Genomic DNA, 22,179 nt, shown 5'->3' with positions numbered 1-22,179 from the left:
GAGTACAATTTACAAGAAGATTTTTCTGATTTTAGTATGTTACAGAAGATGTTTGTGAAGTGAGTACAAAAAAGTAGTTATCTCTTTCATGCATGTTTGTACTTGTACTATTATTCGATTTCAAACTCTTTTGGCTTCTAACTTACTATTCTATTCCAAACTCTTGTAGCTTCTAAATTGGTTGTCTCCTACAGCATCAATGAAGAAGAAACAAAGGCCAACAACGACACAGACACAATTTCCATACATACAGGAAGAAATTCTGGAAGAAATCATGTCGAGGTTGCCTGTGAAATCCCTTATGAGATTCAAAAGTGTATGCAAATCATGGAACAATCTCATCTCGGAATCTCGCTTCTCAAAGCTTCACCTCCAACGATCCATGGATGGCAACCGCATCAATTTCACCTACTTGAGCGGTTGCGACACTACTTTGGCATACGAAGCCAGCACCGGCAAATTAATGCAATCCGACGACGACGACGACGTTGCATTAAGCGTCCTAGCTTACTGCAACGGCTTGTTCTGCATCGCCCTGGCCGACGATCTCTTTCTATTCAACCCATGCTCCAGAAAAGCTAGAAAAATCCCCAATTCGCCGGTCGAATTCCCAACAGGCGCCTCCACGTGGGCCTCTGTATTCTTCGGCCTCGGCCACCGCGCTGCCTCTGACGATTACCAACTGGTGAGGATCTCCATGTTCGGAGATGTGGATTTTTCAACAGAGGTGAAGATTTATTCGAGAAACAGCGAGGCATGGAGGGTGGTGGGGGACTTCCCGTACGACTACCCGCTCAGCCGCCCCGGCGTGTTCGCTGCGGGGTGTCTGCATTGGATCGTGTCGGTGTGGGATGGCGGCGTTCATCATCACAGAGTTGCTCTGCTCGATCTCGAAGACGACAGCTACCGCTCTATCCAGCTGCCGGATTTTGGAGGCAGAGTGCCGCCGTTTTTCGACATTGGAGCCTTGGACGGTAAGCTCGTGGTGTTCTACTACTCCTCCTCCGACGGGGCCTCGAGCATCTGGATACTAGAGGAGCACGGCAGGGCAAAGTCGTGGACGAGGATCAAGATCGCGACGGATTGCGTGAGCAGCTTAGAGGCTTTCGTCTACTTCCAGCCGCTGTGTTTCTTGAAGCCGGGGCGGATCCTGGTCCGTCTTGGCGCCAAAATGGTTGCGGGTTTTCATGTGGCGGAGAAGCGGTATTACAATATCTACATGCCGCACATTTTGGAGTGTCAAATGGTTAGCTTTCTGGAGAGCCTCGTATCGCCAGATGCTCTGCTTTAGCTTAATTTATTAGTTAATGCTCTGCTTTAGGTTAATTATTAGTTATAGTTATGTTATATTGTTATGATTTACTAGTGAGTAACCCGTTGAAATTCGACGGGCTATCATTTTAGGTGATAATTTTTAAATTTTAATACATTAATTATTTCTTAAATAATATTTTATGCAATAATAATATTTAAAATATAGTAATCTAGATTTAAACATAAACAACTAAAAAGTATAGAACAAAGTTCTTGTTTATTTCCAATAAATAATCAAGTACATGTCCGTGTTAAGAGTCTGCATGGTAAAAAATAACTCGAAACTTCTTGGTGCTCTCTCCAAACATTTCCGAGTTGAAGCAAGACAATGACAATTCCTGAAATTATATCATAAAATTTCAACATAAATAAAATAATACATAACTTGCTCATAAATTTTGGAAGACAAAATAAGAGATTTTTATACGAATTATAAAATATGATGTTGATTACCGAAAATATATAATACTTACCTTACAATCTTGTCACGACCGGCCTTAACTAAGGATAGCTAATCCGGGAAATCGTGACTAGGGAAGGGATTTAAGAAGCGGGGTTAGAAAGGGGCACATTTGACTCATTTACAACTCGATTATAGACATTTATATCTAGCATTAATTCTTGAAATAAAATTTAAGACATTGAAAGATTGACGCATATAGTTAAAAAGGATACTCGATGAACCCGAGTAAGCGTTAAATATTTCTTAAAGAGTAATTGACATAATTATAGACTTGACTAAAACATAATCAGTGTTTGCAGCGGAAGGCAAGACTGAGATACATGTATGCAGACACATATCCTTTCTGAGCCTATTCTAAGTTCGACAAAAGCTCCACTCAGCAACACTTCATCGTTCATCACAGCTCAACCTGCACATTCATAAACATATGCAGGGCTAAGTACAAAAGTACTTAGTGGGCAGTTGCCAAAAACTAAATTATAAGCTTAACATTTTATCATCAAAAAACAACATCATATAAGCGACATGAATCTTCTTTCAAGTTCTTTGCATACTATCATTTTCAAATTCATAAATAGCGTAAGTGCATTCCTCATCATCAAAAGTCCTATTAAGAAGCATCGTGTCGTGAGGAAGATCCTCAACGAACACAGGCATCGCGCCGTGAGGGAGGCCTCCCTCAGCGGACACGGCATCGTACTGTTGAGGGAGGCCTCCCCCAACAGACGCTAGCATCGTACCGTTGAGGGAGGCCTCCCTCAACGGACGTTTGACCGGCCAACCCTCTCATTGACTCACGGTCGCGTTGCATATATAAATATATATCCTGACAAGATAGCTATCCGCTCAGGAATCGATTTCGTTAACATCATCACATAAGCATTAGATAATAAGCATAAAGCATTAAAGCGTAACTCACATAGGCGTTAAATAATAAGCGTAAAGCATTAAAGCGTAACAAAGCGTGAACCACATAGGCGCGTAACAAAGCGTAACTCACTTAAGCGTAAATCACTTAAAAGCGTAACAAAGCATAAATAATAAATAATAAAAATTTAAGTCGTAATTAAGCGTAAATAGCATAGCGTATATTATTAAAGCGTGACAAGCGTAGATAATAAAGAGAAATAAAGTTTTAACTCATTTAAGCATAATAAAGTAAATAGCATAGTGTAAATTATTAAAGCGTAACAAAGCATAAATTACATAGGCGTAAATAGTATAAACAGCATAGCGTAAATCATTTAGCGTGAAGCATAATAAAGCTTAACTCATTTAGGCATAATAAAGCATAAAACTTGCATAGTTCTTTAATAGCATTTTATCTTACGCGTAAGAAATTGCCCACCTGATAGCAAAGCTTTTCTAAAGTACTGTGACTCCTTGAGTAGTCCTTACTCTCGCGCTTGACCTTAGTAATGAGAATATAAAATAAGACATTGCTCGAGAAAAAATTCTCAATTTAATGAGAATGCGTAATTTAACTATGCATAACTCTCTTATTCAGGAATTATATTTCTAAAATAATAATCCAAGAATTTCTATTAATAACCTGCACTATAGGATCAATTAATAACATAAACTCGGCTTATGAGATCATATTAATAATCTTAATTAATTCACTCATCTTTGGGTATGCTAACCCACTTACTAATTAATAATCATCATTCTAAATTAATCCGTAATTAGAACTAGCTAAATCCAATTAATAGATTAATCTAGACTAGTCTTTAATTGGGCTAAATAATAAGGCAGCCTAATGATTAATTGGGAGCAATATAAGGCAACCCAATAAAAGAAATTGGACCAAATAAAAAAAAAAACCATCGCAATTCATTCTTCTTAAAATATGCCTGGGCTCTCATTCAGAAAAAGAATCAGCCTACTCCGATTAACTCTGGTCCGGCTGCTTAGCCTCGTAATAAAATCGGCCCAAGAAATAGCCCAAACTAATTTCCCTTTTTCCTCCAAATCGTGGCTGCGATATCTCTCTCTCTCTCCTCTCTCAATTATCGGTTTTCTCCCCCTTTTTTTTTATTAAAGCAGAATACTCTCTCTCTCTCTTAATTATCAACCGAGAGCTCCTTCTCCCAGAATCAGTCGAGCTCCTTCTCTGCTCTGACCGGCGTCGGCTGCCGCCGTGCCTAGGTCCGGCGTGGCCGCACCTGCCTCTTCCTCCTTATCCTCTTTCTCTCTCTAATCCCTCCTAAATCAGACTCTCCCTTCGGTTCTCTCTCTCTCGATCTGTATCCAGCCGAAGAATCCGCCGCCGCTGCAACTGGATTCCGGCGAGCACCGTCGACTGGGAGCCATCGCCGCCGTCTGGAGCGGCTGCTGCTTCTCCTAGAGTCGCCGCCGACTGCTGCTGTTCCCCGAAGTCGCGGCCTTCTGCTGTCAAAATTCTGCAGTCGTCGCAGCGAGACCGGTGAGCAGCACCATCATCCTCGCGTCCCTCTGACGCCGGCATAGTTCTGCAATTCAGTAGGAGCTTAGCCGTCGTCCACTAGAGTTCTTCCTCGTTCTGAATTTGCTGAAGGAAACGAAGAGGAGCCCAAATTCTTCTCTCGATTTGGGTCTCGATCCGCCGCTGCCTCTACTCCGGTGGGTCACCGTTCGTTCTCCTCCATCTCTAGTCGTCTCTCTCACTCTCGACTTAACAGATCGTGGAGCACCAAGGCAAGCTTCTCGCCTGAAACTGCTGCCGCCGTGGTTCTGTAAATCCGGCGACTTACAGTCGTTGTATGTCACCCCAGCCCCATTTCTGGAATCACCGCCGTCGCGACCCTTCTCCGGCGCGATGGATCGCCGCCGTCATTTCCTCGGCTCGACTGAACAGGTACATCGGTACATCGATCTAGTCCCACTTCCTTTTCCTTCTACTCAAGTTCACTTCTCAAATTTACGTGAAGTCTTGGTTCTATATACTATATATGCAAGGGATTAATGGCGTTGTGGGGTTGCTACTGTGTTAGCATTTAATTTCTAGAGTCCAGTGGGAATCATAAACGCATACGACATTCTACATAACATGGATAAATCTGTATTACTGAAACTTGACTTTGCTAAGTCCATTATGCATATATATCTTAATTTTTTTATTCTGACTTTCTAAAACATAAGCATACTTGTTGGTGTGAATCATGTAGCATGAACTAGAGTAAAATGAGATTAGCAATCACCTTGTGTGTTTTGTGCTTGGTTGGCTGCTGTGCTAATGAATTCAGGAGTGAATAAACTGAAACATAATTGTGGATTTTGCTTAATCATTACAGGCTGAACTCAAGAAGAAAATGGAGAAGTTTAAGTTGAGCTTACCTCTTAGGGTCCAGATTGCAGCCGAAATAAACTCTCTATGATTTTTGGTGCATAAAGGAAGGAGGGGGAATCGTAGTTGGTGATTTTCAGGCTACTATGAAGCCCTCAATTTATAGGCAGAGATCAAGAGGTGTGAGCCCGCAAAACTTGAAAAACTATTTACAGCAAAAGTGGAAATTTTGCTGCAACTTTTGACAAAAATGAAAGTGGCTGCCATATTTTTTTGACTAATAGTGGAATTCCATGTGAGACTTTGAAAAGTGGAGTACTCATCATAGGGTGCGTCTGAAAGATCTCCTAGTTGTATCTTAGCATGGCTTCAAATATTAAATTGTGACTTTTGCAGGGAAAAGAGTATGGCCTTAGCAGAGTTAAAGAAAAGGGGCTGCTATGCGTGTACTATCCATATTTTATTTCTTGATTTTGTATACTCTATTGATAGTGTAGGAGCGTAGGGGGTGTGAAAGTTAAAATGATGATTGTAAGTAAATAGAATTGAGGTGACTAATAAAAATCTCTTGCCTTGATTAAATAATCAAGTATTTGTAAAATTAATATTGGGTTCTACTAAATAACGACGCTTTGTTATAACTCTCTACGAATTAAATATCTAATTTAACTCGTTCTTAAATTCGGAATTAGATCACTGACTTCCAAGTAAATAATAGAAATAATATTTCTATCGCATATAAATTAATAACTTGACTTTGCTAAGTCAGTTATTAAACTGGATGATAAATTATTGAATGCTTCAATAATTCAATTGCGATCATATCACGCAATGGCATCAAATTCAGATTTCTGAGCTGAATTAGTTGATAACTAAACACTGGATTTACCATAACTGAAGATGCAATATAACAATTATTGCAATCACTGATCTTAATAAAAAAAATAAATAAATAAAAGAGCGGGCTACTACATACTACCTCCCTTAACAAAAATTTCGTCCCGAAATTTGTATACTCCGAGATGTTTAAGGTAACTAATTTGTCCCTTATCTTCTACACTTCTTGATCGCAAATTATTTCAAGTATCTCGGTATAAAATATGATGTTTCCAATCACGAGCTTATAAAAATTCTATACATATCACTTGTCTTACTGCCATCACTTCAGTCACCAAAAGATATAGTTGAATTTCTTCTACGTTTTCTTCTATGTTCTGTCGTAGAGGTGATCACCTAACTTAATAGCTCTATGTTCATGGGAATTCATACCATAGTCATACTTAATCGTGCTTGCGTCGGTCATTTCACTCAATAACAATATAACTTAACTATTGACTGATACACACTTTGATGTCGCGTTAATTCCCACTTTTCGATCATGCCAAATGCTATAAAAGATTTCAAACATCAATTCAAAACTTGGAAGAGCTTACCATTCTGCTTCGTTGAGTGTGATGCGATGAAGTGTTGAGCTTTGTCGATTGAACTCTAGACACTCTATTGATCTAGTCTAGGCTTGACTAAAATAAATTCTTAGGCTCAGAGCAAATAACCTGGCTCTGATACCATTCTGTCACGACCGGCCTTAACTAAGGATAGCTAATCCGGGAAATCGTGACTAGGGAAGGGATTTAAGAAGCGGGGTTAGAAAGGGGCACATTTGACTCATTTACAACTCGATTATAGACATTTATATCTAGCATTAATTCTTGAAATAAAATTTAAGACATTGAAAGATTGACGCATATAGTTAAAAAGGATACTCGATGAACCCGAGTAAGCGTTAAATATTTCTTAAAGAGTAATTGACATAATTATAGACTTGACTAAAACATAATCAGTGTTTGCAGCGGAAGGCAAGACTGAGATACATGTATGCAGACACATATCCTTTCTGAGCCTATTCTAAGTTCGACAAAAGCTCCACTCAGCAACACTTCATCGTTCATCACAGCTCAACCTGCACATTCATAAACATATGCAGGGCTAAGTACAAAAGTACTTAGTGGGCAGTTGCCAAAAACTAAATTATAAGCTTAACATTTTATCATCAAAAAACAACATCATATAAGCGACATGAATCTTCTTTCAAGTTCTTTGCATACTATCATTTTCAAATTCATAAATAGCGTAAGTGCATTCCTCATCATCAAAAGTCCTATTAAGAAGCATCGTGTCGTGAGGAAGATCCTCAACGAACACAGGCATCGCGCCGTGAGGGAGGCCTCCCTCAGCGGACACGGCATCGTACTGTTGAGGGAGGCCTCCCCCAACAGACGCTAGCATCGTACCGTTGAGGGAGGCCTCCCTCAACGGACGTTTGACCGGCCAACCCTCTCATTGACTCACGGTCGCGTTGCATATATAAATATATATCCTGACAAGATAGCTATCCGCTCAGGAATCGATTTCGTTAACATCATCACATAAGCATTAGATAATAAGCATAAAGCATTAAAGCGTAACTCACATAGGCGTTAAATAATAAGCGTAAAGCATTAAAGCGTAACAAAGCGTGAACCACATAGGCGCGTAACAAAGCGTAACTCACTTAAGCGTAAATCACTTAAAAGCGTAACAAAGCATAAATAATAAATAATAAAAATTTAAGTCGTAATTAAGCGTAAATAGCATAGCGTATATTATTAAAGCGTGACAAGCGTAGATAATAAAGAGAAATAAAGTTTTAACTCATTTAAGCATAATAAAGTAAATAGCATAGTGTAAATTATTAAAGCGTAACAAAGCATAAATTACATAGGCGTAAATAGTATAAACAGCATAGCGTAAATCATTTAGCGTGAAGCATAATAAAGCTTAACTCATTTAGGCATAATAAAGCATAAAACTTGCATAGTTCTTTAATAGCATTTTATCTTACGCGTAAGAAATTGCCCACCTGATAGCAAAGCTTTTCTAAAGTACTGTGACTCCTTGAGTAGTCCTTACTCTCGCGCTTGACCTTAGTAATGAGAATATAAAATAAGACATTGCTCGAGAAAAAAATTCTCAATTTAATGAGAATGCGTAATTTAACTATGCATAACTCTCTTATTCAGGAATTATATTTCTAAAATAATAATCCAAGAATTTCTATTAATAACCTGCACTATAGGATCAATTAATAACATAAACTCGGCTTATGAGATCATATTAATAATCTTAATTAATTCACTCATCTTTGGGTATGCTAACCCACTTACTAATTAATAATCATCATTCTAAATTAATCCGTAATTAGAACTAGCTAAATCCAATTAATAGATTAATCTAGACTAGTCTTTAATTGGGCTAAATAATAAGGCAGCCTAATGATTAATTGGGAGCAATATAAGGCAACCCAATAAAAGAAATTGGACCAAATAAAAAAAAAAAACCATCGCAATTCATTCTTCTTAAAATATGCCTGGGCTCTCATTCAGAAAAAGAATCAGCCTACTCCGATTAACTCTGGTCCGGCTGCTTAGCCTCGTAATAAAATCGGCCCAAGAAATAGCCCAAACTAATTTCCCTTTTTCCTCCAAATCGTGGCTGCGATATCTCTCTCTCTCTCCTCTCTCAATTATCGGTTTTCTCCCCCTTTTTTTTTATTAAAGCAGAATACTCTCTCTCTCTCTTAATTATCAACCGAGAGCTCCTTCTCCCAGAATCAGTCGAGCTCCTTCTCTGCTCTGACCGGCGTCGGCTGCCGCCGTGCCTAGGTCCGGCGTGGCCGCACCTGCCTCTTCCTCCTTATCCTCTTTCTCTCTCTAATCCCTCCTAAATCAGACTCTCCCTTCGGTTCTCTCTCTCTCGATCTGTATCCAGCCGAAGAATCCGCCGCCGCTGCAACTGGATTCCGGCGAGCACCGTCGACTGGGAGCCATCGCCGCCGTCTGGAGCGGCTGCTGCTTCTCCTAGAGTCGCCGCCGACTGCTGCTGTTCCCCGAAGTCGCGGCCTTCTGCTGTCAAAATTCTGCAGTCGTCGCAGCGAGACCGGTGAGCAGCACCATCATCCTCGCGTCCCTCTGACGCCGGCATAGTTCTGCAATTCAGTAGGAGCTTAGCCGTCGTCCACTAGAGTTCTTCCTCGTTCTGAATTTGCTGAAGGAAACGAAGAGGAGCCCAAATTCTTCTCTCGATTTGGGTCTCGATCCGCCGCTGCCTCTACTCCGGTGGGTCACCGTTCGTTCTCCTCCATCTCTAGTCGTCTCTCTCACTCTCGACTTAACAGATCGTGGAGCACCAAGGCAAGCTTCTCGCCTGAAACTGCTGCCGCCGTGGTTCTGTAAATCCGGCGACTTACAGTCGTTGTATGTCACCCCAGCCCCATTTCTGGAATCACCGCCGTCGCGGCCCTTCTCCGGCGCGATGGATCGCCGCCGTCATTTCCTCGGCTCGACTGAACAGGTACATCGGTACATCGATCTAGTCCCACTTCCTTTTCCTTCTACTCAAGTTCACTTCTCAAATTTACGTGAAGTCTTGGTTCTATATACTATATATGCAAGGGATTAATGGCGTTGTGGGGTTGCTACTGTGTTAGCATTTAATTTCTAGAGTCCAGTGGGAATCATAAACGCATACGACATTCTACATAACATGGATAAATCTGTATTACTGAAACTTGACTTTGCTAAGTCCATTATGCATATATATCTTAATTTTTTTATTCTGACTTTCTAAAACATAAGCATACTTGTTGGTGTGAATCATGTAGCATGAACTAGAGTAAAATGAGATTAGCAATCACCTTGTGTGTTTTGTGCTTGGTTGGCTGCTGTGCTAATGAATTCAGGAGTGAATAAACTGAAACATAATTGTGGATTTTGCTTAATCATTACAGGCTGAACTCAAGAAGAAAATGGAGAAGTTTAAGTTGAGCTTACCTCTTAGGGTCCAGATTGCAGCCGAAATAAACTCTCTATGATTTTTGGTGCATAAAGGAAGGAGGGGGAATCGTAGTTGGTGATTTTCAGGCTACTATGAAGCCCTCAATTTATAGGCAGAGATCAAGAGGTGTGAGCCCGCAAAACTTGAAAAACTATTTACAGCAAAAGTGGAAATTTTGCTGCAACTTTTGACAAAAATGAAAGTGGCTGCCATATTTTTTTGACTAATAGTGGAATTCCATGTGAGACTTTGAAAAGTGGAGTATTCATCATAGGGGTGCGTCTGAAAGATCTCCTAGTTGTATCTTAGCATGGCTTCAAATATTAAATTGTGACTTTTGCAGGGAAAAGAGTATGGCCTTAGCAGAGTTAAAGAAAAGGGGCTGCTATGCGTGTACTATCCATATTTTATTTCTTGATTTTGTATACTCTATTGATAGTGTAGGAGCGTAGGGGGTGTGAAAGTTGAAATGATGATTGTAAGTAAATAGAATTGAGGTGACTAATAAAAATCTCTTGCCTTGATTAAATAATCAAGTATTTGTAAAATTAATATTGGGTTCTACTAAATAACGACGCTTTGTTATAACTCTCTACGAATTAAATATCTAATTTAACTCGTTCTTAAATTCGGAATTAGATCACTGACTTCCAAGTAAATAATAGAAATAATATTTCTATCGCATATAAATTAATAACTTAACTTTGCTAAGTCAGTTATTAAACTGGATGATAAATTATTGAATGCTTCAATAATTCAATTGCGATCATATCACGCAATGGCATCAAATTCAGATTTCTGAGCTGAATTAGTTGATAACTAAACACTGGATTTACCATAACTGAAGATGCAATATAACAATTATTGCAATCACTGATCTTAATAAAATAAATAAATAAATAAAAGAGCGGGCTACTACAAATCTATCGAAAATTTCATCGTAAACCACATTAGTCGTTGTGTTGGTTGTTTGGCCATTCTCGTCACATATCAAAATTTTGAGACCTTTTTTGCTAGTGACTCGTGAGATAGCAACATACAACTGGCCATGAGTGAATACAGGTTTTGGCAAGTATAGACCTACGTTTGATAGTGACTGACCTTGACTTTTATTTATCGTCATAGCAAAACAAACATTCAACGGGAATTGTCTCCTTTGAAATCTTATGGGAAACTTAGTCAAATCTGATGGACTCATTATCATTCTCGCAATAGCAAATTTTTTGCCTGCATTATTTCCTGAAATGAGTTTTGCTTCAATCACGCGGTTCCCGAGCTTTGTTACTATCATCCTTGTGCCATTACAAAGCTCATTTGATGGATCGATATTTCTGAGAAGCATGATGATGCACCCCTCCTTCAGTTTGATTTCATGACTTGGCAATCCCGAACATTTGATGGTGTTAAGATATTCAACTGAAAATACTTCATCGTCCATATCAACTTGTCCATCATCTTTGCATACTGAATCCGAACTAAGGTATATTCTTTCTTCAGAAGACATCAGAGACATGGTAAAATCATTTATTGAATCCACCATTTCGTTAGTGGGTGCCAATATAGCTCTATCTTTGAAAGACTCTGGAGTAGACGATGTATGCAATAGATCAGGATAAGTATTTTGTACTATGGATGCAATAGGATTTTCAACATTTTGTATGAGAATATCATCTGATATTCTCACATCAGCTTCTCCATCACCAAGAATGGTTCCAGCAGAACCATCACCAACGTCAAGTATTGTCACGACCGCACTTGCTAAGGATAGCAAATTCGGGAAAATCGCGACTAAGGGAGGGAATTTAGGAGCGGGATTTAGAAAGGGCATATTCGTTTTCTTGATGATTTGACTTATATAAAGAAATCAATCGAAATATCTAGATATCAATGAAGGCCACAAGGGGACCGTACATAATATTATTCAAAGGGGTACTCAACGAGTTTGAGTACATTATTAAATAGTACATATTGTTTTGACAGATAACATAATGTCTTAGTAAAATCAGTGTTTGCAGCGGAATAATAATTTGAATATATGTATGAAGACATATACTCTACTCTGAGGTACTCATCCTAGATTGACAGAAGCTCCGCTTGCACACTACATCCTCGATCACAGCTCAACCTGCACATTTATAAATACATGCAGGGCTAAGTACAGGAAGTACTTAGTGGACACTTGCCGAAATTTACATACATGCATAATATTTTATTGTCAAGCCTTTCAACAGTAGTAAAATACGAGGGTTTTCCTTTAAAGACTCGTATTTACCAAACATAATATCATTTCTTTCATCAATAACCCGCGCAGGTATTTTATATCATTAATTACCATATCAGTAACTCGTGCCGAGAGGGAGGCCTCCCTCTACGGACACTATGATCGGCCAACCCGCTAGATGACTCACGATCACAAGGTGTACACTAATTCCGAAGGGATTTGCGGTCCCATCCAGAATCCGAATTCGATTAACATCAGATAGGCAATTAATAATAAAACATAAAGCATTTAGGCATTGACAATATCATTTAAATTCATAAGCATAAAGTCTTAACAATTCTAATATATAATTTTAGTTTATACGTAGAAAGCCTACCTGAATAGCAGACTCACGGTTTAGCTCTAACTCTGGTGCTTGACCTTTAATCCGAGAAAATAAAATAAGATTCTAATTCTCGAAAAATCTCAATAAATGAGGATGCGTGAAATGATTATGCATGACTCATATTCCTTTAATTAAATTATGAGATGCTAATCCTATTTAAGGAATTAAAGCTCGTCTTATGAGGTTGGATTATTAATCTTTAATAATCTACTCATCTTAAAATAATCTAATTCACTTACTAATTAATAATTAGTAAGTCTTAAAATCTTCTCTAATTAAACTTAATAGAATAATTATGAAGGCCCAATTAAAATAAAAATAATCAAGGCCCAAAAGGAATTTAATTTGAGCCCAAATGAATAAATTCGAAGCCCAGTGCATTAATAATATTAGGCCCAACATCAATTAATTTCTAGAGCCCAACAAATGAGGCCCAAGAAAATAAAATCATGAAGCCCAATAAGTGAGCCCATCATCACCCTTAAAATAATTAGTAAATTTTAATATTAATCTTATCTCGTCAAAACCTTAGACTCAAAACATTATCACATGACTATCATTTAGGTTCGAAACTATTTATTCGAACATCAACCTGCGCATTAATCATAACTCGTTCTATTTATGTCATCAAGTCAAATATTCCGTCATTTAAAAACAAAACCTATAATATTACATAGATAAATTATATCATCATAGATCATGCTTTCTCATACATAAAACAATTTAATCCTTTTCAAATAATCCATATTAATAAGTCGTTTGAAAAGAATTAATTTAAATGAGAGTTTAACTCAAAATATTTTATTTTATAATCCCTTTATAAATACTTGAAATAAAGAACTCCATTTAAATAATTAATTTAAAGGTCAATATATAATTAAATTAATCAAGCTCAATTTAAATTAATAATTAAGAGCTCAAATAATTTAAATAGATATAAGCCCAAATTAATTAGATAAATTAAGTCTATCATGTTTTTCTTTGAATAAGGCCCAAACAATTAAATTAAAATAGGCCCAAATAAGAAAGCCCAAAATTTTCGGCCCAAACCCGGCTCAAACCCGGCCCAAACTCGGCTGAAACCCGGCCCAATTGAGAAAGGCCCACTCCTCTCTATCTCTCTCTCTCTCTACCGACATTCACTCTTCTCTCTCTCACAATATCGGTTCTCTCTCTCTTTCTATCCTCACACTATCGATTCTCTCTCTCTCTCTATCCTCACAACACACTCACACACTATTCATCATCTCTCTAAATTCTCAAGAATCGGACACTGTTCATCATCTCTCTCTCTCGCTCGATCCAGCCGCCTCTTCTCCCTCCAAGATCTGCCGCCGCCGCCTGCTCTAACCTCGGCGAGAATCGCCGGCTCCGACGCCTCCTTCACTCATCGCCTCCTCCTTCTCACCTCAACCTCTATCTCTCTCGCTCTCTCGGCCGCTGGACCCAGGCGCAGCAGACACCACCACCGCGGTGTGCCGCCATCGCCGGGCCGCCGCCTGCTCCCTCATCCTCGCGGCAGATCCGCCGCCGCCGTTCAACGCCACGGCCGCCTGGAGCTGCTGCTGTTCGCCTGAGGTCGACGGATCTGGCCTTCAGTCGTTCGTCTCGCTCGGAGTTCCCGCCGCCGTTGGCTTGCCCGGAGTCGCCGCCGACTGCAGCTGCTTCGCCAGAGTCGCGGCCTGGAGTTGCTGCAGGCTCGTCCGGTGGTCAGTGGCTCGCTGGAGGAGCGCCGCCGCCGGCCGCTGCTGTTGGCAGCAAGAGCCCGGCAGCCACCTCTCCCGGAGCCGCCGTCGCCGTGAGTCGCAGAGCTCCGACAATCCACCATCCTTTCTCTCTCGTTTTATCACTCACGATAGGTTCGTAAATTTGAATAATTTTCAGAAAATTCAACTTTGTATAAAGACTTGATTTTGGAATGAAAACTTGGTTTTCTGTATTCTTATTTTTACAACATATCATAGCTCATTATGTATCACAGAAACGAATGGTTTGCTATATTTGCTATGTCCATTTATGCATATGTAGGTTCTCTACCATTCTGTATTCCTAATTAAACCGAAGCGTGCAAATGAGATAGTGAATACCTTGAAAGTTTTGTTTGTTGGTTGTTGTTGCTGAGTTATATATGGTGATCTTGTTTCGTCTAAAATTCTTTGCAGCTGCTAAGGATTTTAGGTAAGTGAGGATGCCTTTTATAGGGAGTAAATACTGAAGCTGCTAGTGTGAAAAATATGGTGAATAGTGCGGCTAAGTTTAGGCGTGGTTGAAGAATTCAATGAGATTATATTTGCTGCTGACAAATTAGATTTGTCTGTTGAATACTTGAGATTTAGCTTGCTGCAAACTGAAACCAATGAAGGTGTTCGGGTGTGAAAATTTTGCAGATATGCTGCTGGAGCTGGAGTCAAAAAAAAAATGTCAATAGGTGGCTGAGCATGCTTGAGCATGCTTAAGGGATAGCTGCAGATTTTCTTCACACATACACTATTCTTTTTTTTTTTTTTTTAAGTACTGGTAGATAGATAGAAAAATAGGGGTTTGTAAAGTGAAGTATAAACAGAAGCAATAATTCTTGTCTTGGAATTTCTATATCTGTAATATTGTATTGCGTTTTTAAATAAAAACAACTCCCGGGTTTTGTTAATATCGCGTGTTTATAAAACTACTCGATATCATGCTTCCGTGCTTAGCTAAAATAATTCTAAATTAAATCCGTAGATTTAATTCTTCATAAGCCGGAATAAATTCACGACTCAAGAAATAATAATAAAAATAGAAAAATAATTCTATTGTGATTAATAAATAACATGACTTAGCTAAGTCATTTATGAATCTGAAATGAATAATTATTGGTTTATCCAATAATTTTTATCGCGGTTTTATTTACGCGAAGCTAACTGGCTTAGAAATAAAATAATAACCATGCTTCAATTAGAAAATAATTCAGTGTCATAAGCTGAATTTAAATCATTAATAATTACTGGGCCTGATTTACTGAAAGATGAAATAATAATTATCGTATTACTGGATTTAAATATAATAAAAGAGCGGGTTGTTACATACTACCCCTCTTAACAAAAATTTCGTCCCGAAATTTGCATACCTATGTGAAAAGTTCTGGGTATTTTTCTTTCATCTGGTCCTCAAGTTCCCACGTTGCTTCTTCCGGTCCATGGTGTCTCCACAGTATTTTGACTGACGCGATCGATTTATTCCTTAACTCTTGCACCTTTCGGTCCAAAATGGCTTCAGGTTTTTCCTCGTACGTCAAGTCTGGGTTAAGAATCATTTCATCTTGGTGAATCACGTGTTTGGGGTCAAACACGTACCGTCTCAGCTGTGACACGTGGAACACATTGTGGACGTTTCCAAAGCTAGGTGGCAGTGCCAACCTATACGCTACGGGACCTATTCTTTCAAGGATCTCATAAGGTCCTACAAAACGGGGTCTCAACTTACCCTTAACACCGAATCTAACGATCCCTTTCGAGGGTGATATTTTAAGGAAAACCTTGTCTCCAATCTGAAATTGTAGTTCAGTTCGTCGGGTATCAGCATAAGACTTCTGTCTGTCCTGGGCCTCTTTAATTCTTGCTCTAATCTGGCGGATGATCTCAATCATCTCGCTTACTGCATCTGGCCCAAGGATTTTTCTTTCACCCACTTCATCCCAGTAAAGTGGTGATCTACACTTCCTTCCATACAGCGCCTCATAAGGTGCCATATCAATGGTTGCCTGGTAACTATTGTTGTAGGCGAATTCGATTAACGGCAGCACTGATTCCCAACTTCCTCCTCGGTCTAGCACCACTGTCCTCAACATATCTTCAAGGGTCTGAATTGTCCTTTCTGATTGTCCATCTGTTTGAGGGTGAAAGGCGGTGCTAAAGTTTAATCTCGTTCCCAACTCTTTCTGCAAACTGATCCAAAATCTAGAAGTAAATTTTGAATCTCTATCTGAAGTAATGGATATTGGTATTCCATGTAGCCGTACAATCTCACGAATGTATAGTTGGGCTAGTTTCTCCGATCCATGGGTAATTGGAATCGGTATAAAATGAGCGCTCTTTGTGAGACGGTCTACTATTACCCAAATAGATGTGTTGCCCCTATTTGTCTTGGGTAGACCCGTCACGAAATCCATCGCTATGTGCTCCCACTTCCATTCTGGAATTTCCAATGGCTGTAATTTCCCATATGGTCGTTGATGTAAAGCTTTCACTTGCTGGCATGCAAGGCAACGCTCTACAAACGAGGCTATATCTCGTTTCATCCCGTCCCACCAAAACTTCTGTTTTAGATCTTGGTACATTTTGGTACTCCCGGGATGAGCGGTATAGGGCGTGTCATGAGCTTCACTCATGATCTCGTTTCTGAGTTCCTCGTTATGGGGAACACACAATCTTCCTTCAAAAAGAACTGCGTTATCCGTTGCCTCTTGGTAGCCTCTTGGCGTGCCTGTTCGGATCTTGAGACGAACTTTTTCCAAGCTCTCATCCGTTCTCTGGGCACTGACAATCCTTTCTCTGAGGTCTGGGACGGCTACTAGAGTTGCAATAATTGCTCTTGTCGTTGCCGGTGGCTGAACCACTTCAATCTTCAATTTGTCAAAATCCCTTACAAGCGTGTCCTCTTGAGTGAGAAGAAGTCCTAACTCGGATTGAGTTTTACGACTTAAAGCATCAGCTACTACATTAGCTTTTCCCGGGTGGTAGTTGATACCGCAATCGTAATCCTTCACGAGCTCGAGCCATCTTCTCTGTCTCATGTTCAAGTCTTTCTGCTCGAAAAAATACTTAAGACTTTTGTGATCAGTGAAGATTTCACATCTAACTCCGTATAGATGGTGTCTCCAAATTTTCAAAGCATGCACAATTGCTGCCAGTTCCAGATCATGAGTGGGGTAGTTCAATTCATGTGGCCTTAGTTGTCGCGAGGCGTAGGCAATAACCTTTCCTTCTTGCATCAACACACAACCTAGCCCATTTTTGGACGCGTCTGTGAAGATCACGTATTCTTTATCGGCTTCTGGAACTGCTAGCACTGGTGCAGTTGTCAATTTCTTCTTCAGCTCTTGGAAGCTGGCTTCACACTCTTCGTCCCATTTGTACTTGATTCCCTTACGAAGTAATTGCGTCATTGGTCTCGCTATTTTAGAGAATCCTTCGATGAATCTCCGGTAGTATCCTGCCAAACCTAAGAAACTTCGGATTTCATTAGGTGTGGTTGGTGATTTCCACTCGCGCACTGCTTGCACCTTGGCGGGGTCCACCTTGATTCCATCTGCTGACACGATGTGCCCTAGAAACATTACTTCTTTCAACCAAAATTCGCACTTGCTGAATTTGGCGAACAACTTCTCCGTCTTTAATGTCTCCAGGATGATTCTTAAATGATTTTCATGCTCTTGGTCATTCTTAGAATAGATGAGGATATCATCTATAAACACTAAGACAAATTTGTCTAAGTATGGATGGAAAACTCGATTCATGAGGTCCATGAATACTGCCGGTGCATTGGTTAGACCAAATGGCATGACAATGAATTCATAGTGACCATATCTTGTGCGGAAAGCGGTCTTAGATATATCCTCTGGTCTGATCTTCAGTTGATGATACCCAGACCTTAAATCTATTTTTGAGAATACACTGGCTCCTTTGAGTTGATCGAACAAATCATCTATCCTTGGGAGAGGGTATTTGTTTTTAAGCGTCAGTTTGTTCAACTCTCGATAATCAATGCACATTCTCATGGTTCCATCTTTCTTCTTGACAAAGAGTACAGGCGCTCCCCAAGGCGAGACACTGGGTCTGATGAAACCCAAGTCCAAGAGTTCCTGTAGTTGCACCTTTAATTCTTGTAGTTCCTTTGGGGCCATCCTGTACGGTGCCTTTGATACTGGGGCAGATCCAGGTTCTAGATCAATGGTGAAATCTAGTTGCCTGTCTGGAGGTAGTCCTGGCAATATTTCAGGAAAAACTTCTGGAAAGTCTCGTACTATTGCCACATCTTCCACCTTCTTGTCTTCACTAGCTTCCCCGTTTAGGTAGACGAGATAAGCTGTGCTTCCTTCCTTCATCATCTCTTTTCTGGCTTGTAATGCGGATATCACTGGTACTCTTTTCTTCATACCTATGCCGTGAAATTCCGTCGGTTCCTTTCCAGGTGGTCGAAGAGAAATTTTTCGTTCACTACAAAGGATGGTGGCGTGATTCTCAGCTAGCCAGTCCATTCCTAAGATCATATCTACGTCCCACATGAGCAGAATATTAAGATTGTTCGCTACCATCTTAAGTTCTCCTATTTCAAATTCTACGTTCGAGCAAACATGTGTGGTGGTAGATCTTTCTCCTGAGGGTGTAGTGATTCTTAAGGCACACTTAGCTCGTTCTGATTCGATTTCTACGGTATCTATGCAAGGGGCAGATATAAAAGAATGCGAGGCACCAGTATCGAACAGAATTATTATGGAAAAACCTTTAAGCTTGCCCATACCTGCCAGGTTTCCTTGGTTTTTCTCGGGCTGGTTTTGGGTGAGAGCAAAGGCTCTCGCCTGCTGCGGCAATGGTTGCTGCCGCCTCTGTTGCTGTTGGCGCTGTTGGTGCTTGTGTTGGTATTGCTGCTGGTATGGCTGTTGTTGGCGGGGCTGGTATTGGTATTGCTGCTGGTATGGCTGTTGTTGGCGGGGCTGGTGTTGCCCTTGAACTGCTTGCAGGGGCTTGGGCATAAGTGGCCCTGATTGCCGCGCCCTGCTGTTTGTTGGGGCATTGTGAGGAGTAGTGGCCCTTCTGGCCACACGTGTAGCAACTGTCAGGTTCCAGCCTTACAGACACCACGATGTGGTTTGTGGCATTTTGGACAAAGGGGAACTTCATTTTGTCTTTGGCTGCCTCCAGCCGGGGCAGGACCCTGTTGCTTCCCTTGTCCTTGTTGCTGATATTGTCCCAACGGCGCATTTCCTTGCCATGGCCTCTTGTTAGTCTGGTTTTCATTTCCTCTATGGTCGTTCCAGTTGCGCTTCCCTTTAAAGTTCTGAGGGCGTGCAGGTGGGTTGGCTGGCGCTGAGGTCTGTGGCGGAGCCAACCTTTCTACTGGCATCGCAGCTTCGATGTCCAGTGCTCTGTTCAAAGACTCGGTGTATGAGAGTCCACCATGACTAGCTAGAGTCATCCGAATCTCGTGCCTCAGACCGGCACAAAATTTCTCCGCCATTTTCTCATCCGTATCCACCTGTTGTGGAGCATAACGTGATAGATCGCAGAACTCTCTGTCATACTCTGTCACCGTCTTCTTCCCTTGTTTCAGGCTATAGAACTCAGCCTCCTTCTTCTTTCTGTAGCTCTTGGGAATATACTTATCATATAATCCCGTCTTAAAGTCTTCCCAAGTATATGCTGCCCATTGTTCGGGAGTCAGAGTCTTTCGGCGGGCTTCCCACCAAAAGTCAGCCGATCCGGCTAGTTGGAAAGACATACACGAGAGTCGCTCCTCTTCTGTGCAGTGTAGGAAGGTGAAGATACGCTCCAAGGCGCGTATCCAAGCTTCGGCCTCGGCTGGGTCGCCTGTCCCAGTGAATGTGGGCGGATTCTGTCGAAGAAACAGTTCTTCAGTCCTTCTAGCAGGGGGTGGAGGGGGTGGGGTAGGTTCCCTGTCGTTTCGCCGCCCTTCAGGTATTTCATCGCGATTTCCATCATTGTTAACGTTTCTCCTAGGGGGGCGACCTCGTTTAGGCGGCATTCTGCAAATTACAAACACCCTTTTTAATGCATTCTATACAGGAGTCTCTAAGGCAATTAATAAAGAACTGTTTGTCAAATTTAACTTATCATAACTCCAAAAATATAACAGGATCTGTTGCATACACGAGTCACATTATTCAAAGTTACTACATTCTTAACTGACTCGTGAAGAATAAGAACCCGTAGAGAAACATAAAACATATACGAGATCGTCGCAGAAAGCCCATGCTAGGGTCATATATATATCATGGAATATTGCCTCATCGAGGGCTTTTACATCGTCAACCCAAAATGTAAGTAAAGTCTATCTAGTACTCCCTATGATGTATCGGCTTACTAGTTAAGCAATCACAAAAGGGTTTTTATTCGCGGAATGTCCTAGAGACCAACATTTCCGTACTAATGCTTAGCTAGAAACAACATAAATAAAAACATAGTCATTGGAACGAATTATCGTTTCCGGAGTACATCCACAAGCTAAAAACTATCAAATCTGTGAACTCTGAGTCGCGGTACGACTGCTCCTCGGTGACGCCAGGGGGTCCTCTTCTGGATCCTCCTCGGGGTCTTCCTCCTTATCCTCCTCGGGGTCTTCCTCCTCATCTTCGCCCGGCTCCCAGCTGGGCAACGGGGTCTCTCCCTGGCCCTCGCCTGTCTCCTGCATGATCTGGGCTGAGCGGAAGATATCGTCCACAAACTCACGGATCGGATCGTCTCTGGTGCTGATCCTGGCCGTGGCACGAGGCTTGATCGGAGCTGGAGTTGGCACGGGCTCGGGATGAGTACTCCTCATCGTACCATACGGTACTGTATCGTCATCCTCCTGCATAGGGTATTTGCCCCTATCTAGAAACTCTCTCATGTTGGCCATGACCCTGTCGACATCTGCCATGGCAGCCTCAAACCTTGCGTCTATCGTAGGTATCAGTGGTGGTGGAGTAGCAGTAGTTCGGATCACTGAGTCAGGAGGCGATGGGAAATCCCTACGAGCCCGTGGACGAGAAGGGCCTGTCTCGTCATCGTGCCTACCACGGCGCCCTAGAACTGAGGCACGTGGTGGAGAATCTCGTGGCAAGGCCATCGGAGACTCAGGGGCAGTAGCGGGTGTCTCCGCTGGCAAAGGCGTCCCCACTTGTACGTAGTCTCCCGGAAGGATGTAGGGCCCTAGAGGAGCACGGCCCCACAAAGTGAAACAGATCTGAAGCTCCGCAATAAAGCTAGGGAAGTCTCCCATGAGGTCGTGGTAATCTTCTCGGCGAAAGATGTAGTGGGCAGAAATCTGTCTAGCCCATCCCTGCCACTCGGAAGGTAGCAGTAAGATCAACCTCTGGATACCGTCATACCCTGATACTCCATGTGCACTCGCCTCGACCCAGTGTCTGTGAAAACCTGCGAGGAACTGTCCGAGGTTATCCCCGTGACATGGAGCATAGGTGCGGTAGGACTTTTCGACTTCCTCTGGACTAGCCCATGGGGGCAGTGGTCGTCGTCGGGTGAAAATAGTCCTCGCCATCTAACAAAGGAAGTTCTATCGTCAAAAGTAGCACACGACAAGTAACTTAAGGCGATAAGGTTCTAAATATCTAAAATCGGAAAACAAGTTCGGTTCAATAACCATAACGTGCAAAAATACCTCATCATCTAAATCTAGTATTTACACAAGTCATACAGGTTCTTAATACTTAATCACAGATTACCTAATTCGACTATCATATAGCTCTAGTGTCGTTGTTTACCGAACTTAGGGCTTGTTATGTGATGATGATATTTTCTTAAATCTAGCAACGAGCACTAAAAGTTTCAACAAAATAAGTTCAAAAGGCCAAGCTAATTCGAGATCTCATCGTAGAAAAACACTCGAATATTTAAGTTATGCCCATGCCATCAACGTACTATTGGCGTTCGTTACGCTGCTCA

General features: G+C 41.1%; 2 protein-coding genes across 2 annotated transcripts in view; one reads left to right on the top strand and one right to left on the bottom strand.

Moving 5' to 3' along the window:
• The first annotated feature begins 216 nt into the window (after positions 1-216).
• LOC130993997 (F-box protein CPR1-like) lies at positions 217-1,291 on the top strand. The gene has a single exon (XM_057919036.1). The coding sequence runs from the start codon at positions 275-277 to the stop codon at positions 1,289-1,291; it is 1,017 nt and encodes a 338-aa protein (XP_057775019.1). The 5' UTR covers positions 217-274.
• Positions 1,292-1,565: 274 nt separating this feature from the next.
• Positions 1,566-22,179, bottom strand: part of LOC130993996 (replication factor A protein 1-like) — a 28,823-nt gene continuing 8,209 nt past the window's right edge. The window contains exon 11 of the mRNA XM_057919035.1: positions 1,566-1,652. Coding sequence (XP_057775018.1) covers positions 1,566-1,652 — 87 coding nt within the window. The remainder of the gene's footprint in view (positions 1,653-22,179) is intronic.

Source organism: Salvia miltiorrhiza, chromosome 7 (assembly GCF_028751815.1).
Source record: "Salvia miltiorrhiza cultivar Shanhuang (shh) chromosome 7, IMPLAD_Smil_shh, whole genome shotgun sequence".
Taxonomy (NCBI): Eukaryota; Viridiplantae; Streptophyta; class Magnoliopsida; order Lamiales; family Lamiaceae; genus Salvia; species Salvia miltiorrhiza.
The sequence above is the reverse complement of the archived record's forward strand: the minus strand, read 5'-3'. Positions and strand labels throughout refer to the sequence as shown.